This window comes from Neovison vison, chromosome 1 (assembly GCF_020171115.1).
Source record: "Neovison vison isolate M4711 chromosome 1, ASM_NN_V1, whole genome shotgun sequence".
Classification (NCBI taxonomy): Eukaryota; Metazoa; Chordata; class Mammalia; order Carnivora; family Mustelidae; genus Neogale; species Neogale vison.
In genome coordinates, this window is record NC_058091.1 from 191,271,589 (window position 1) to 191,291,306 (window position 19,718).

The following is a 19,718-nucleotide window of genomic DNA, read 5'->3' on the forward strand; positions in this document are numbered from 1 at the left end:
CATCTGCCCTTTATCATGTTCTAAAATCTGTATTGGGCTACAGAAACAAAGGTAATTTTAAGATAAGCAATAGGGGGCACCTCGGTGGCTCAGTCAGTTTGGCATCCACCTTCAGCTCAGGTCATGATCCCAGGGTTCTGGGATCCAGGCCCCTCGTTGGGCTCTCTGCTCAGGGGAGAGCCTGCTTCTTCCTCTCCCTCTGCCACCTCCCTGGCTCTTACACTTTTCCTCTGTCTCTCTCTCTCAAATAAATGAATAAAATCTTTAAAAAAAAAAATTAAAATAAATAAATTTTTAAAATAAAAATAAGCAATAGAAGTACTAAAAAATTTAATGCTGACTCATTAAAAGTGATAGAAATCAACCTTTGTCTTGGGATTAGATAGTAGCTGGGTTTATTACACAGGCCAATATAATATTAATTTATGGAAGGAAAATTAATTAACAGACTTTTTCAATCACAGTTATTTACTGAATTTTTTAATCACAAACATTAAATAAAAGAAATTAATCTGTATTGCTATTAATCACAAGTGTGACAAAACAGCAACATGTCAAATTTTAAAAATAAATTTATTAAAGATCAACATAATCAAACTTGTGCTTTCATTTAAGATAATCATTACTTCAATTTATGCTGCTATAAATAATGACATTGAGAATATTCGCAAAGATCAATCTTTCCCTGAATATCTAACAATTTCCTTGGGATCGATTCTTCTTTTTTTTCCCCCCAAGATTTTATTTATTTATTTGAGAGAGAGAGCATGAGACAGAGAAGGTCAGAGGGAGAAGCCGACTCCCCGTGGAGCTGGGAACCTGATGTAGGACTGGATCCAGACACTCTGGAATCATGAGTTGAGCCAAAGGCAGTTGCTTAATCAACCGAGCCACCCAGGCGCCTAAGATTCTTCTAAGCAGAATTAAGATCAATTCATATGAACATTTTCTGAAGTTTCTAATATATACTGCCAAATAACTTTTCAAAGAGTTATGTCAATTTATACTCCAATCAATAGACTGAAATATACTCACACTTCTCATTAACATCCTTTGTCACCGATTTGACAAAGAATAAGAAAACACTTTGCTAGTGTAATACGCAAAAGTAGTTACTACTATTATTATCATTATTTTATTGGGCATCTATACTCCTCTATGAAATGGCTTCTCTAACCCCTGCCCATTTTTCTTTTAAAAGGTAAATTAATTTATGGAGTTTTATGCTGACTACTTTTAGAGACTGACCTTCTTTAAATACTTATTCTGACTTTTTCAGTGGAGGAAAACAGCTATATCAGAAACACTTTCATTATGTACTTCTTTAGTTTTCTTGTACTTTTTGAGCTTTCTTCCTGTATACTCTGTCCTCTTTTACCAAAAGAGGAAGAAAGGAATCCATTAAGTAACATCTAGTCATAAATAAACTTTCTGAAACAATCCCAGAGTAAAAAGGAAGTCCGAAGCAGTTTCCAAAACAATAAAATCTATCCTTAAAGGATCAAGAATAAAATCTATCCTTTACTTAAAATATAGTTAGGGAAAGTAAGAGGGAAAGTTAACAAAACTCTACTTTATTTTTTCCTTTATTCAGCATGTCAGTCCCTAAATTATTACACTCAAGGGGGCCCAAAGGTCGTCAAATGAGTAGTTAAGTCCCTACACATAATTAAAACACAATAGATATTAATAGTGATATACCTTCTTCTTCACTAGATGTTTTAGGACAACCATGAGGGAGATAAGTTAATTGGACTTTACGATTTATTCCAGAAAAATGGCCATACCTGAAAAACAAACGACAAGCAAAACAAATAACATTTAGTAAGTATTCAATGCAATCTCCTAAAGAAAAATTACACCCATCTAGAGAAAAAGTAAAAATACATATTAATGTACCTTTCTATTTGTAATTAATTGCTGAATTCTCTAACATATCCTACCAGAAAAATCTCCATAAAATACTCATTTTAATCACATTAAAAATGAAAATACAAAAAAGTTTCTCTACAAAACTCAGACAATTTTGAAGAGATGAAGAAGTATAGAAATATAAAAAAATAAATGTATGGGTATCTAAAGGAAATAAAATTCTAAGTGGTCAAATATGTTAAAGCTTATAATAGGCATACCGGTGTTATCAATTTCACTTGACTAAAACAGCTCAAAATTGTTTTTTAATTAAACAACATTTAATCAGTGGTCATATTAGCAATTTGGCTTTCATCCTAAGTAGTACTTCATAAAATATCCAAATTCTTCTCATCAAAATGAAAAGTAAAACTAAAATAATAACCTTCAAAACAGCCATCTATTTTCTCACTGGTACAAATAAAAATCTCACTAGACCTTCACTAATTTCTCTTCAGATTCAGCAATAAATTACAAAAAGATTAAACTGTAAAGGAAATCTAACAAACTCATACATTAAAAAAAGAACACAGCAAGTAATTATCAAAGTTAAGAGTTTCAGAAAGATTCTCACATTTCTAATACAGTCTTAAGTTGTTCGAGTTTTGACTTGTTTTCTTCAATTTCAGAATCATTATTTTGCCCCAGCTCCATAAGAAGTTGTCGGGCAATGTCCAGCACTTCCTATAAAATAATAAAGAACTGAATTTTTATGTAACATTGCCATTAGCAATTTAAAACCAACAAGAAATAAAATGTACTTGCCTGTAATTGTTTTGGCTTTTTGAGTTTTAATTTCCCCGATTTGTATCCATCACACTTTTCAAAAAGATCAAAAAATCTTATAAAAAGAAGACAGCACAGTTAGTCCTTTGCAATAATTAGTATTAATACCATATACTTACACAAATCACTTATAATGAAGGTATGGGACTCAGGTCTATGGATTTCAAATACTGTGTGTTCTCTTTCACTAAGAAGGTTTCTCCTCCACCCTGGGCAATAAAACTTACTATTCTCCTGAGCACATCAAACTCACAATCACTAGATTATTTTTTAAAGTTTTCTCATGATGGAAACTGAGTATATGATTGCAATACTAAGTATTACATTCTCTGAAGTGACTGCATACCCATACATATTAAAAATGTTTCAATACATATTTATTGGCTCAAGTTTTCAAATTTTATTATTTCCAAGTCAAATACTGAAGAGAAATAAGATAAACTTCCATTCTACTAATTTTCTTCTAGAAGGTTGAGATGTTAAAGACTCATAGAAACCAATGAAGAGAGTAACAAACTAAGATTAAACAGAATACCTTAGGATGTTTATGCTTTCCAGCAGTAAACAAAAGTCAGACCAGATGGACGATAATTGATGGATATTAACATAATAATTTTCAGATGCTGATACACACAGTTATTTTACATGGATTTTCACTGCATCCAGCAGTTTAAATTAATGGCCAAGAAATGGGAAAACAGATTTTCTATAAGATGTGTTAATCAAATCAGCTAATCACCTATGAGAAATCTTTTTTTTTTTTTTAAAGATTTTATTTATTTATTTGACAGAGAGAGATCACAGTAGGCAGAGAGGCAGGCAAAGAGAGAGGAAGGGAAGCAGGCCCCCTCCCGAGCAGAGAGCCCGATGCGGGACTCGATCCCAGGACCCTGAGATCACGACCTGAGCCGAAGGCAGTGGCCCAACCCACTGAGCCACCCAGGCGCCCCACCTATGAGAAATCTTAAATTATTCCTCCTAAAACATACTTTTGATGCCTCACTTCCATTTTCATTTTTTGTTTTGGTGTTCGATCCCCATGACGTATCACAGCTATGACACATCTAAGTTCCATCCTAAAATTTAAAAAAAAAATGCTTTCAATTTTCTAACAAAGTTTTCTGTTAAATAATTCAGACTAATACAACATCTCATTATTTGTTTAGAGCTACCTTTTACATTTGAGAGCTTTCCTATGAAGAACAGTATTTGTAACAACCAGTTGATTTATTAAATTCAATCTTAAGATTTTTAGAAGCTGGAGGGGGAGTAATATGAAGCTTTATATTAGCTTCCTCTCTAGAGATGGTTATGCTCACACTGGAATAAAAGTAAACGAATGGCAATCCTGGAACTTCATGAAATACTTGTTCTGTAGCATAGATAGTTGTGGACTGAGATTTCATTAAATCAAAGCAAAATAATGCTTTACTTTATAGCTACTATATTTATTTTGCCCTTGTAAGAACAGAACAGGTATTCAAACTCAAATTACTAGAAGATAACGCAGTCTTAGAAAGAACGCTAGGGTATACTTTAGCGTGTGCCGAACTGTAAGCCACAGAATACAACCCTGCAGGATTTTAATAAGTTACCTAAAAAATGTTACGCTAAATAGTTTGAGAATACTGGTTTTAAAACATTATAAATGTTTTTTTGTCCCCCCCACCCAACCAGGACTTCTCAGAATTTTTAACATGCTAATGTAAATGTCTAAGCTGTGAATATGAAGCATTTGGTCAACTCACCTGAGTAGCAGGTGAGTTTGAAGCAGTAATTTTCACTAGGAGAATGCTTTGAGACACTCTGGCAATATTGGTCTAATTCATTTACTTCAAGACATACCTGTATATTTTTTCTGTACACACTCAGAAGTTGTAAAACCATCAACTATGAACCTTTAAGTGACATACCTGTTGGTACCTCATTTATTTTTATGACTTAATTCAATAGTTCTATAACTATCTAAGCATTTTTCAGAATTTTTTCCCCACAGAATTTTATTTTTAACAATATAAAAGATTTTTAGTCTAGGTGGACCCCGCAAAAGCATGTAATCTATTTCTCCACCTGCCAAGTGAATCATATGAAAACATACACAGCAAAGTGTCCAATAACCATCAGAAATTTAATCTCTATTGTAACAGCAGAGACCAATATACAAAACCACACAAATTTCTAAAAGAAAATATTCAAACTTACATAGTTCCAGATGTAGTTGGTACAATTGGGATATCTTCAGCTTCTAAGGGTATTGACCAGGGGATATGAAATTGCGGAGCAAGCTCTCTCATTACAATATTGCTTTGATTAAAAAAAAAAAAAAAACACTAGAATTTAGTTCATTTTAAGACAAAACTCAGTATTTAATGACTAATAATACAGAATCATAAAAGTTAAGGTCAAACTAGTGATTCTGTGATTATAGCACATAAAAAGTAACTCAAAGTATCAATCCTGATTAAAACAAATATTAGCAGTTCTAAACTGGTACATTAGAACACACTGAAGAAATGCTATAAATTTGGAATTACTGGGTGCCTGGGTGGCTCAGTTATTAAGGGTCTGCCTTCTGCTCAGGTCATGATCTCAGGGTACTAGGATCGAGCCCTGCTTCGGGCTCTCTACTCAGCAAGAAGCCTGCTTCTCCCTCTCCCACTCCCACTGCTTGTGTTCCCTCTTTTGCTATCTCTCTGTCAAATAAATAAAATCTTTAAAAAAAATTGGAATTATTTATTATTTACATTAGTTTCAAAGTATAAATCACACTGGAGTCAAATCACTATAATTGCATTATATCCACTCAAAGATAAATTCTGAAAACAAAGATTGTCTCTTCTTTATGGCCACAGGTCATTTCTTTTTTTTTTTTTTAGATTTTATTTATTTATTTAGAGTGTATGTGAAAGAAGGGGGGAGGGGCAGAGGGAGGACAGAATCTCCAACAGGCTCCCCACTGAGCATGGAGCCCTACATGGAGCTCAATCCTAGGACCCTGAGACCTGACCTGGGCCAAAACCAAGAATCAGAAGCTCAAACAACTGAGCCACACAGGTGCCCCAAGGGTCCTTTCTTACCTGTTAATCACTTTTGAAATTACTCTAAATACCATGGCTCTTTTTAAACAAATATCATTATATTTTACTAATAGGGTTAACAATAATTTTATAATTACATGTTAAGTAATTATAAAACATTTTTTGTTTTGTTTCAATTCAGCATTCATGCTAAAATTTAGTAAGCTCCCCCAAATTTCACCTTAAGGGTCAGTTCTCCAATCTTTAAAATATATTATAAAAGCAGACTCCAATTATGACAATACACTTTTAAAATTTATTTTTATTAACATATAATGTATTATTTGCTTCAGGGGTACAGGTCTGTGAGTCATCAGTCTTAAAAAATTCACAGCACTCACCATAGCACATATCCTCCCCAATGTCCATAACCCAGCCACCCTATCCCGCCCCCCAGCAACCCTCAGTTTGTTTCCTGAAATTAATAGTCTCTTATGGTTTGTCTCCCTCCCTGGTCCCATCGTGTTTCGTTTTTTTCTCTCCCTTCCCCCCATGACCCCCTTGTCCTGCCTCTCAAATTCCTCATATCAGAGAGATCATATGATAATTATGACAATACATTTTAAATGTAAGTTTCTTAAGCCTTTGTCATATATACTTTGAAATGGTTTAAAAATATGTCTTGTGAATCTTCTAAATCAAAGTATAAGAAAATAGTTCAAAGAAAATAAAAATCGCATTTCTACATGTAGTAATTTCTTTTGGGTTCACCTGATAATCTCTTGCGACTATCTTTAAGTGACATGTAATGAAGAAAACAGTATCATTCAAAAGAACTCTGAATTCCAAATATTTCTATTCTAATCCAGTTACTTATTTCATGAATATTCATTTTATAACTCCAAGTAAGAAAATGAAACCTTTTCAACTGTAATCATATACCAAAAACTTGCAAAACAAAGTAACCTAATAAATTAGCTGTAATAATCACTGCATGGGGCACCTGGGTGGCTCAGTGGGTTAAGCCTCTGCCTTCAGCTCAGGTCATGATCCCGGGGTCCTGGGATTGAGCCCCGCATTGGGCTCTCTGCTCAGTGGGGAGCCCACTTCCCCCTCTCTCTCTCTGCCTGCCTCTCTGTCTACTTGTGATCTCTCTGTCAAGTTTAAAAAAAAAAAAAATCTTAAAAAAAAATCACTGCATAGCACTTCTAAATCTTTAAGTTAAAGTATCTTTAAGCCATCATCTATACTGACCATAAATTACTCCACCTTTGATAACCCGAAGTATAACTCAGGATTTGGTGTAGTTCTTTGGGGAATGTCATTTTATGAACATTGATTTTTATTCTAGAGTGCTTTCAGGACCCTGATCATTTGATGTTTGCAATTATTTCATTTCTGAATAGCTAGTATGCATTAGCTGTTAACAAAGGTAAAGAGGAGAAATGTAAAGAAAAATTCTTACCCAAGTATTTTTGCACAATCATCATAATACTTCATGGAATTTTTCACAAAACTGAAGCCATTGACATCACAGACATAGGACTGTCCATTGGCCCGTAACAAATCAAAACCACAAACTGTTTGCTATTTAAAATAAATTATATTTAAAGTTACATTTGAATTAGGATCCACAGTTTTTCAGTCTTACAATGTATCAAATTTTATAAATGCCTAAAAATTTACTACTGATTATTAGTTGATTTCATAATAAGTAATAAATGAAATTACCCATCTCTAACCTGAGTACTCTGAAAATATATAAAACATACTATATGACCATTTGAGTTCCCCCATGAAATAAATATAGAACCAAAATGTATAAGAGATTAGAAAAGCCAAAAAATAACATACTATTATAAGACGTTCTTCAAGTAAAACTTAATTAAAAAACAAGAGTAACAGTTTTTCAAGGCTTTGTTAAATTTTGTCATAGTAGAAATTCTACTGCTTTAATCCAAAAATGCATAAAGGAAAACAGTTTTGAAGATATGTCCCAGAGGAAACATCCAATTACCCCTATGAATCTTTGAGATTTTATTTTTAAACAATCTCTACACCTAATGGGGGGTTCAAACTCCAACCCCAAAATCAAGAGTTACAGGCTCTACCAACTGAGCCAGCCAGGTGCTCTGCCCTCTGAATATTTTACACCCTGACAACTATATCCTTGTGAGCACCTGAAATACATTTATTTTATTTGGGAGAAGAAAACAGTTGCAAGGCTCCTGCTCAGGCTCCTGAAATTTTCTATGTTCTGCATCTTATATTCAACTTATCACATACCAGTATAATGGGATTTTAAGTCATGTCTTTTGGAATCCTGGTATTACAAAATTAAAACAATTTATATAAAGCTATTAAAATGTATTTATAGACAAATATTCCTTTCACAAAAGTGACTTCAATATATTAAGACATAAAGGATTATTTAATAACCAGTAACACACTAGTCTTTACATTATATACCCAAGACAAGACTTCAAAAGGTAAAGTTTATCCTTTAAAAGATCAGGTTGTACTACCTCGGTTTATATCTTTAACATACATTATTGGAAGCCTAATGATCTAGACTGAGGGAATTAGTCATATGCTAGAAATAAAAAGTTTTCTTTAAGAAATGTATTCATATTGCTTTCATGAACACATTTTAACATACACAATAAATGGGCTATAGGATGTATTGCCAAAGCTGAAAGACTACTAAGGACCTTTTTTATTCAACAAAGCAATCATTTATCAATTCTGAGTAAACAGTACTTTTAACCAGTTGTTTTTACCATGTTAAACAATACCTCTAAACACTGGTTAATGCTACTGCTTTAGTTAAGTCCATCAAACTTTAATTTCTGAACAAATAGGCAAAATTCCCTTTTACATAACACAGAAAGAATACAGAAAAACAAAGGCCTTCATTTACTGTATAGTTTTATTAATGGCACTAAAACAATCTCCTGAGAAGCATATAAACAGTTCAAATATATCATTTTTAATCTTCTGAGCTGATTTTTCCTATTAAATGCCCACGTAACATTTCTTTTACTCAAGAGAGAAAATTAGAATTTCTTTTACAAGGGTCTATGTGGCCTATAAAACATCTTACCTTAAAAGCAAGGCAGACTTTCCAGGCAATTAATTTCTCTCGTGCATTAAGAATAACAGGGTATCTAACTTCTTTTCCCTCACTGTCTCGTTCCACCTTGCCATCAAGTGCTGGAGATTTTCGAGCTTCAGCATGCGCATAATCTGGACCCACTGTATAAACCTTTAATAAATGTTAAAATATATACATTAAAAATGTATATATTATATAAAATGTATTAAATTTTAAAAAGCAAGACAACAAATCAAAAGAAAAAAATCAATAAAAAAATACTTCAGTCTCCAGACTGTTCTTTTCACACTTCTTTCTATTTCACATGCCAAAATTTTCAATACACTGGAAAAGATTATAAATAATTAATTACATGGCAAAACTGGTAACATGAAGTTCTGTTCTCTACAGAGAATGATTATTCTGAGCGAGATGAGGGAACACAAGGTTGAATAGGATGTGATCTTTCCCAAATTTTTTTTAGCTTAACCAAAGGAGAAGTACAAATAATTATAGAAACGTTATAGAAGGAAGTAATAGCCAAAAGAAAGATTGTGATGGTGGTGGTGAGGGGCAGCATATGCTGAAAGGCAGACAAGAAAGGGAACAGCATCCTAAGTAAAGGTAGTAAACACAGAGGCCAGAAGCAATAAAAAGCACAATGTATTAAGGTAAGAGTAAGTTATTTGGTGCCATTTATACAGTAAGAAATAAGGTTCATAGAACAGACTGGGAAATATTCTGTATGCCACCCTTATGAATCTGATTATTACCCTATGGTCAACAAAATCCATAAGAGAATTTTAAAGGAGAGGTTCACAATCAGGTTTATACCTTAGAAAAAAAGATACTCTCATTAGACAGAGATTAGTTGAAGGTAAAGCAATTGAGACCTTATCTGTCACCCAAGGAAATTTCAAACATATTGTTATATTACACTACAGTTGTCACAGATCTCAGAGCATCATTTACACTAATCAGTGCTTAAAAACTAGTGGCTATTAGACCCTTAACCCACTATATTTTACTATTTAATGTCCTTTTAAAGAAGCACACATATTATTGTATCACAAAGTTGGTTTTTAAATATTTTTATAACTACATTTCAAAAAAATTTGTCTCCCTGGAAATCTTGTTTTGGGCATCAAAAAACAGGATTCTAAAACAAGGGTCCATGGGTTTCAGACTGCCAAAGGCATTCATAATACAAAATAGATAAAGAATCCCTAGTCATAAAAAGAAAGAGATCCGGAATAGAGTCTATCCTTGGGGTAATCTCTTTTTCTGTATCACTGATAAACTAAAGGCAAAATTAAAATACACTGTAATCAATCCTACCTTTACATCAGTACCATCTGTGGGCATAAACTCTTCATATATATACGAGCCTGTTTTTCGTACATTGCTTTCTGGGGAATAAACACTACTTCTACTGCCAATCTGAAACAAAAGATGTCCACAAATATAAAAGCTAAGTTATTCATCTCATTTTTATAATATAGCCTCTTTATCATCTATTTCCATCTTAGACATTTCCAAAAACTTTTATTGGTGAACAAATATTTAACAACACTTACTATAGAGTTGACAGTGCATTATTTTCTGTTGTAATGTAACTTACGTGTAAATTAAGTAGCGTAAGAATACAATGAACAGTAAGAATAATGCTCCTAAGATTCAACCATGTTCTTGCATGTAACCCTCTTTTGTTTACTTTTTCCATGACAGAATTTTCCACTGTATAGGTACACCATAATTCATTCATTTTATTAATGAATATTTAGGTTGTTTTCTAAGCTTTAGTCAGTAGAAGATTATTGCTTTCAATATTCTTGTAAGTGTCCCAGGTGCAAGGGCATTTCTAAGGTACATACTACAAGTAGAATTACTAGGTGATAGAATTACTAGGTGCTCATATTCAACTTACAAAGATAAATCTAAAATATTTTATGAACTATTTTAATTTTTAGTCTTCTAGCAATGTATGTGAGCTCCTACTGCTCTACATCCTCATCTATAATTGGTATTGTTAAACTTAATATTTGCCACTCTAATGGATATAAAATAGTACCTCACTATGTTTTACTTTGTATTTCCATAATTGCTTATAAGTATACATGCATCTTTGATCTTAATACACTGTTAAATTATGTTGTTAAGAGGATAAAGGCTATATTAATGTACATTTCTGCTAATAACATTTGGGCTTATGCCTGTTTTGCAACTATCTCGATCTTTTTGATTTTGTGTCAACAAAAAAGTAATTCAATGTCATTACCTTTTAGACTTCATTTGCATTTATTTTATTATGGGTACAGTTTTGAGCATACTTTATGAATGTAAATATTATAGATATTACTTGTGTCTATGAATTATCTATCTTGGAGGCCATTTTTCTTACAAACTACTGATCTTTGCTTGTATTTCTCATATGCCAGATACATAAATGGAAGAAAGAAAATCAAGTAATTTTCTTGGTATTTTGTACATAGAAATTTTGCATAAACAACATTAAATAACTAAAATAACATCTTGATTTTCTAACAAAGAAGGATATGTTTGAATTTATACCTGAATGGTACATTTTTATTTAATCTTAATTCTACTGAATACTTGGTTACTTTTAGTAGAATTTCTATGAAGTATGAATAACAGTATCCCCTAGAATAACAAAGGTTTACCTTTCGAAAAAGTCTTTGACTTCCACCACCTGCAGATGTGGGATAGTAAATGTAAACATTGTGATCCTCTGCACTGACTGGTTTTTCTACAAATGGCTTTTGAAAAACTTCACCATTTACTTCTACATGATCTTCCCCTTCAATCAGATTGCATTCTAAAAATCAAACATAACAGCAGGAAAAATTACATATTGTATATTAGCTACATTTAACATTATTGTTAAAGTTTTTACTAGAATAGAGTTTACAAAGAAAAGTAGCTGTGGATAACGTATGATTTTATTTTAATTAAAAAGTCATGCAGAGTGCCATGGTTCAGTTGGTTAAGCGTCCCACTCTTGGTTTCAGCTCAGGTCATGATCTCATGGGTCTGAAGATGAGCTCAGTCTTGGCTCCACACTCAGCAGGAAGTCTGCTTCAAGATTCTCTACACTGCCCCTCCCCCAACCTCTCTCGCTAAAAAAATAAATCATCTTTAAAATAATATTTACACAAAAAATATACATCAAGATTTATGATCTATGACATTAAAAACTACAGTTATTCTTCAAAATCTTATGAACCTGACATTTTACCTTGTCATCCCACAGAATTCAATATTAGATATGAAATGATGCCAACAAGAAAGACTGAGAAATCTTTCTAGATTGCTATCATCTTCTGAAAATTATATGGAATTATTTATATCACAGATACCATAAAACACGAAATTATTTAACTTATTAAAGTAACCTATATAAAGTAAGCAAGCAAACCAATCAGGAAGTTAATTTTTTGCTCTAGACAAATAAGAGAAGTTCCCTGTTACTGATAATAAATGCTATATCTAGTTTTTTAACAAAAGTTGCTTTAAACTACAATAAAATCAACAAAATTCCCCAAAATACCCTTGTCAGAATATTAACTCTTAAAGCAGATAAACATTATCTTGGCTTTTTAGAATGTTACATATAACTTACATGCTATGTTTTAGATAACCAGAAAAATGAAGCAAAGTGTGCTTTAGGATATTAATAAGTAGTAATATTTCTGAATTCCCAGTCATCAGAAATTATGGTATCTTAGCATGAAGTTTCCAATCCTGAATTCAACAACCACAGATAAATCACCTGATTACCGATCACCCATAATCAATACAAATTTATTAAGTATGTAATTCAAAAATTCTTTATGATTCCCAGATATATGTTAAATGTAGAACAAAGAAAAGTAGGATGTATAACTCTTAAATTATTAGCGGGCCTTTTAGCTTATAGTGGCACACTTTAACTGAACAAAATGCTCATTAAAAAAAAAGTAAATAGAATAGTATGAGTTCTCTGAATTCCTTCTACTTAATTAGAAAGGAAATAACTCAAAAGTATGTTGAATGACAAAAGGTAGCTTGCTCAAAATCTCATATTCTTACCTTTGGGATTATTTGGGTCACGGTTCAAAATTGCATAACGAGGAAGTAAAATACCTTCGGCTTGAAGAATACTATATACTTCTCTCCTGAAGAAAAAGGAAAACATTTTTTTTAATTTTATTGTTCTATTTGAAGAGTACATTATTACTATTGTATTAATTAAAAAGGCATGGATATCCAGTCTTATTTTTAAATAAGCAAATAAATCATTTAAAAATATTAAACATTTCTAAGGAAATATTCAGCCACATTAGAGCAAAAATGTATGCACAATACTTTATGTGACATATTAAAACACTAATATTTCAAAGTGGGAATAAAAATGTATAAAAAGAAATGGTTAAATGCAAAGTTGTGATATGACATGACAGCATATTATCTATTAAAAACTTTATACTCAAAGAATATTTAATGGCATGGGAAAATGTTCATGGTATTTTAAAAGAAAAGTGACCCTCGTTGTGTAAAATGTGAGTGGATATATGTATTGCTTTCCACATGAAAAAATAGGATAGACAGTAGTAGGGTTAAACACCTTTCTTTCTGCTTTTATTTTCCAAATTTCTTAAATATACATTTACATATTTATGTATATATTTATAACATAGAAGTATGTATTAATATGTAAATCTACGGAAAATGTTTTAAAATGTTAGATATTGTACTATTTGGAAGAACAGAAAAAACAAAACAAAACCAGAAAACTATAGGGCCTTAAACTTTATGATGCCATTTTCACACGTATAATCTCATACAATAATCCTAACACAAAAGAAAAGTAAATGTTGACGAAATTATATGGTAGCCATCAGAGTGAAACAGCACTCAAACAAAATAAATAAATATATTTGTATTCTACAGTTTTTCTTAGAAATTTACAGGCTTTCAGCCTGTAAAATGAATGCTAAGATATATCATGAGATATTTTTCAAAACAGTTGCACTATTCCATTAAAAAAAAAAGTCTAGTTCAATGAGTACAACCCTAATTTCATCTTTAGTCAAATGAGAGAGAAACTGTTCATAATTTCAAACTGAAACTAAATTTTCAATGGTTCGGTAGGCTCTGGAAATTAAACAAACCTAGTTTAAGTCCTTGTTCCACTATTGACTGAACTACTTGTGACTCTGGGCAAATTTATTCATCTCCCTGAGTCTCAAGTTTCTTCATCTATAAAACTAGGTATAATTTCCTATTTCTAAGTATTATTTAGAGGATACCACAAATTAATATATATGAAAACACCTGATGTCAGCTTACAGTAGGTATTAAATAAATGTTATTTTTCTTTCCCTTAATTCAGCCATCTCCATCACTCACCTATCTTGTATGAGATACTGCATATTCAAGTCATTGATTACAAATGGATTCCTGAGTTTTGCATAGGCAACTGCTTTGTCCAGTGGAAATCCTAAGAACACATATTATTAACATATTCCGTATAATCTCAAGATAAGTTGACATCTATAACTATATCAATTTGATTCTGTATCACTTCCCATAAAAGGTAAATTTAATTATGCATATAATTGCTTTCCATACAAAGCATGGAAAAACACATAAAACTTGACACGTTTTAATAATAAGTCTTATTTTTTTCTAGTTAATTTGATTGATAAGGCATAACAAGCCAGTGGCTATACAGCCAAATATAGAGCACTGACATGTTAGTCAATGCCTGATTATTCAAAGACACCTAATAACAAGTTAAGATTACTTCATATACAAAAGAGAAATCTAAATATAATTAAGTGTATCACAATCACTTGGTGTTTAAAAGAAAACAAATATAACTTCTCACTTTAGTTTGATATTTACTCATATAAATTGCCAATTATTCAAAGAACTTATGCACCTTTAAAAATAGCAAAAACAGAAGTTAATTCACATACAATAGATATGCTCTAAATATAAAATTTATGCATAGAATCATACTTGCTATTATAGGTCACTGTTAAGGTATTAGAAATTGACTCCCTAAAATTTCTAGACTTTGATAAAACTACTAATTACATGGAAAACAAATCAAATAGCAGATATAGTAAGAGGTCCAAAAAAAAATCTAAAGCATTTAATAATTATACTGCACTCTCTGTATTGACACTAAAAGTCTCCAATTTTATCCGTCAATACATATTATTAAGAGATGGTGTGGCAGTATACCATAGAGTCTAATAAAACAGTGTTCAAAATCCTGGCTCCATCTTTCATTAGCTTTGTGATCGTGGGTAAGTTTATTTAACATCGCTAAGCCCCTGATTCTCAGCTGAAATGGGTATTATACCAGTCTTATCTAGTAGAGTTTTTGAGGAACTCGATAAAGGAGTATATATCAAACAGTATAGTCCTTGACAGAGTAGGCGCCCAATAAATATTTAATATTCCTTAAGTGACAATATTTTAGTGAATATCTTATCTATGGAAAAGCATAAAAATCAGTTAAGCATGCACAACTTTAGAATTTAATGTTGGGTACTACAGTATTACTGTAAAGACACTGTATTTTGTACTATTATCAGAACAGTTGGAGGGGAAGTAAGTACAAAGGCATACTGAAGTTAACAAAACTGAACAAACAACTATGGTCAGTTTAAAAAACACATTCCTAAATTCCTCTTAGTTTTTAAAATTTAATGAAAGTACTCTATACCAAGAATGACTTCCACAAACTACAAACCCTTCTCGTTTTGTAAAGACTCTGAGAAGAATTCATCACTTGTCATCAGGATAGCTCAGTGTCTATGATTTAAAGCATCTTAACTGAATTCAGCGTATAAGAACCGCTGTAACAGTTTTCTGGTTGTTACTGCTGTTAAAGAAAAACTTTTTCCTTACCAAGAGACAGCATATGGGATATGACCTTAGATAGCAGCTAGTTTTTACAGACAAAAACAAATAGGAAAGGTAGGAAAATGGTAGGAAAAATCATGTGGTAGTAAGGGAAGACCACCTTACCCTGAAGGATAAGCCAATTTTAAGATTCTCTTTAGTAAAGGACTTCAAATTATAAAGACCAGGGCCTTGGCTTATCTATAGGATATAGGAGCACAAAAAATCTCAACCCTGTTCCATCTCCTTCTTGCTGAAGGAGAAATTTCTTGAACACCTAACTAAAGTAAAACTTTAACATAGCTGGACATTACGTGTTTTGGTAACAAGGTGATTTAATATGAATACATTTATAACTGAGCATGCATCTTTTAAACTATAGTTCTTAGAAATTCACTTAATTCACAGATTCTTGGGTTACAAATTTTCAAATATTCACTAATAATTTTGATTTGTGGGTTTTACTATAAAGGCATAATTTACCATCAAGTAATACTTAAGTTTAATTAATACTTCTGTTTGATTTATAGAAGAAACCAAGTAAAATCGAAAATTCAAACATTAAGCTCTTTAGAAATAAAATATGAATATGTATATGTGGAAAGATAGATCATTTTCTGTATGGCAAAAGCATATGGTTAAAAATATCCAATAATCCGAGAATTTATTCTAAGTAACTTAGAGTAGCTCCAACAAAGATATGCATTAGAAGAGTTCATAACATAATAAATCTTTTAAAAAAAAAAAAAAAGGGCGCCTGGGTGGCTCAGTGGGTTAAGCCGCTGCCTTCGGCTCAGGTCATGATCTCAGGGTCCTGGGATCCAGTCCCGCATCTGGCTCTCTGCTCAGCAGGGAGCCTGCTTCCTCTTCTCTCTCTCTCTGCCTGCCTCTCTGCCTACTTGTGATCTCTCTCTGTCAAATAAGTAAATAAATAAATCTTTAAAAAAAAAAAAAAGGGGACGCCTGGGTGGCTCAGTTGGTTGAGCAGCTGCCTTCGGCTCAGGTCATGATCCCAGCGTCCTGGGATCGAGTCCCGCATCGGGCTCCTTGCTCTGCAGGGAGCCTGCTTCTCCCTCTGCCTCTGCCTGCCACTCTGCCTGCCTGTGCTTGCTCTCCCTCTCTCTCTCTCTCTGACAAATAAATAAATAAAATCTTCAAAAAAAAAAAAAAGAGTTCATAACAACCATATTTCTAATAGTGAAAACTGGAAACTGTTAGGATAATAGTTAAATACGTCATAGGACAATCTCATGATGACACCCTATGATGTCGTTAAAAATTAGGTCTTTGGGGCACCTGGGCGGCTCGGTGGGTTAAGCCGCTGCCTTCGGCTCAGGTCATGATCCCAGAGTCCTGGGATCAAGCCCCGCATCAGGCTCTCTGCTCCGCAGGGAGCCTACTTCCTCCTTTCTCTCTCTCTGACTGCCTCTCTGCCTACTTGTGATCTTTGTCTGTCAATTAAATAAATATAATCTTAAAAAAAAAAAAATTAGGTCTTTGAAGAATGTAATAGAGATGAAAAAAAAAACTCCTTGATATAACTAATGAAAAACTTAAATATAAAATTACATATACACAACCACAGTAAATTTGTTTAGAAAAATGCAGAGAAAAAAATGCCTGAAAAGAAATACATAAAAATGTTAACATCACTGATCTGTGAGATGGATGAATTGAATTTTATTCTCCTGTTTTATCTAATATTCTACAATTAATATGTTTTAGGTTTATTATAAGACAATAAAGGGAGTTCCCACCCCATTCTTTAATACCTTTAGAATGGAACGAAATAAGACAATCACATAAAGGCCAGTTTTCTACTGGTTCATTCAAAATAACATCTTCTTCAAATACTACTACTGTGATATATTTAAATAAGGAGATCCGTTCAAGAATTTCCTTCATTGGTTTGGATTTGGATTTCTTTGCCATGGAACATATTCCAACCACAATCTGTCTTTCTGGTGGCTAAAACAGAAAGAAAACAACAACAAAAAAAAATCAAGTTGACTTAATACAAACTCCAAAGTAGAGCTATATTAAATCTTTTTCAGAAGTAGATACAGGATGTAATGAACACAAATGATACATTAACCAAAAAAGGCCTTTTTTTAAATTACATTTTTGTTACAATAAATAACAAATAATAGAAAATAATACAAAAGTCTGGAAAACTTTCACTTTCAGGACATTGTTACTATTTTTGTTCTGATTTTAAACTTAAAAAATACTCCTTCCTTAACTATCTCTAGTACTTATTTACCTTTGCCACAATAGGAAGGGAAAAATGAGGGACAAAACCTATCTAATCCAAGTAAAAAGACCAATGAGAGTGGGATAAAACATTCTCTTGCCTAAAATAAGATATTCTGACTACAAAGCTGTATTATATAGTGTTAAACTGTTTTTGTAGTTTGAGCTTGAATAGGAGTTGGTCAACAACAACTTGGAAGAAAATTTTGGAGAAAGCCAAACTGCTAACAGAGGTGTCAATGTTCTTTGAACTCCAATCTACATACTAAATATTCCTATTTAATGGTATTGCTCATCTCCTAATGCCTTTGCTACAGCTCAAAGGCCACGGCTCGTCCTAAAACTAAAAAAATTTAAAAACCAAGATATAGAAATACTTTTAAGTAACTCAGAGGTTTACAAAATGACTCAAGATTCTTTCTGAGATCTTTGCATTCAAGTAATGAAGAGTTTTATCAAATAAATAAAGCTGTGCCCAGTTTGTTTGTTTGTTTTTTTAGTTTTCCCTCTCCTATATTTTATGATTCACATAATATTGTAATCTGAGCTCAAAAGTGTTTTACTAGCCTTTCTCTTATTATAAATCTAAAAATAAAATTGGGTAACATCAGATTTAAATTACTATTCTTCTTATGTCTAAAATTAGATTTCTTCATTCCATCTTCTAACTCATGAAATTTAGAGATTAAACTGGTATTGAATTTGACTGTAAATCCTAATCTCCCTGGGATCTGCTGTTTTTCCCCCTTGATCATCCACTTTTATGTACCGTTATTCAATTCTTTCCTGATTAAAAGCCTCTATATAGCTTATGATGTTCCTAATGAATAATTCCCCACCAACAAAATATATTTGCAAATGATATATCCATTAAGGAGTCAATTTTTATTTATTTATTTTTTTAAGGGGTCAATTTTTAAAATATATGAAGAACTCAAAAAATAAAATAAAATATATGAAGAACTCATACAACTCAATACCAAAAAAATCCAATAATGCAATTAAAAAATGGAAAGAGGACCTTAACAGACAGTTCTCCAAGGAAGACATACAGATGGGCAAAAGATTCATGAAAAGACACTCAAAATCACTAATCATCAGGAAAATGCAAATCAAAACCACAGTGAGATATCTATCACCTCACACCAGTAAGAATGGCTAGTATAAAAAGACAAAAAATAGCAAGCGCTATCCTGTACTGTTGCTGGGAATGTAAAATGGTATGGCCACTGTGGAAGATAGTATGGAGGTCCCTGTTATTATTATATAATTAATATTAATTTAATAATTAATAGTGATAGTATATAATTAATCATTATTGGTTAAATAAATACTTGATTAAATTAATGTTTATTAATTATTTTAATTAATTAATTAAAATGCCATGTGACCCATTAATTCTACTTTTGGGTATTACCAAGAAAACAAAAACACTAATTCAAAAAGATATGCTGACTACATCCTTATTCACAAAAGCCAAGATATGGAAGCAATCTAAGTGTCCCTCAATAAATGAATGGATAAGGAAGGTGTAGTATATATATAAGTCAGCCATAAAAAAGAAAAAAATCTTGTTACTCACAACATGGATGGACCTACAGGGTATTATGCTAAGTGAAATAAGTTGGTCAGAATGACAAATTCGCTATGATTTCACTTAACATGTGAAATCTAAAAACCAAAACAAAACAACATCAACAAAAAACAAATAGACTCAAATACAGAAAACAGACTGGTGG

The 19,718-nt window shown here is 32.1% G+C and overlaps 1 protein-coding gene across 15 annotated transcripts in view; it reads right to left on the reverse strand.

Moving 5' to 3' along the window:
- Positions 1-19,718, reverse strand: part of PPIP5K2 (diphosphoinositol pentakisphosphate kinase 2) — a 78,940-nt gene that overhangs the window by 50,074 nt on the left and 9,148 nt on the right. For all 15 annotated transcript variants that reach the window (XM_044264560.1, XM_044264675.1, XM_044264646.1 and 12 more), the window contains 12 exons: positions 17,499-17,694; positions 14,218-14,308; positions 12,898-12,983; positions 11,490-11,644; positions 10,147-10,248; positions 8,818-8,979; positions 7,180-7,301; positions 4,900-5,001; positions 3,687-3,773; positions 2,677-2,752; positions 2,486-2,595; positions 1,702-1,787 (listed from right to left, as the gene is read on the reverse strand). In XM_044264560.1, the coding sequence (XP_044120495.1) occupies positions 1,702-1,787; positions 2,486-2,595; positions 2,677-2,752; positions 3,687-3,773; positions 4,900-5,001; positions 7,180-7,301; positions 8,818-8,979; positions 10,147-10,248; positions 11,490-11,644; positions 12,898-12,983; positions 14,218-14,308; positions 17,499-17,694 (1,375 nt within the window). The remainder of the gene's footprint in view (positions 1-1,701; positions 1,788-2,485; positions 2,596-2,676; positions 2,753-3,686; positions 3,774-4,899; positions 5,002-7,179; positions 7,302-8,817; positions 8,980-10,146; positions 10,249-11,489; positions 11,645-12,897; positions 12,984-14,217; positions 14,309-17,498; positions 17,695-19,718) is intronic.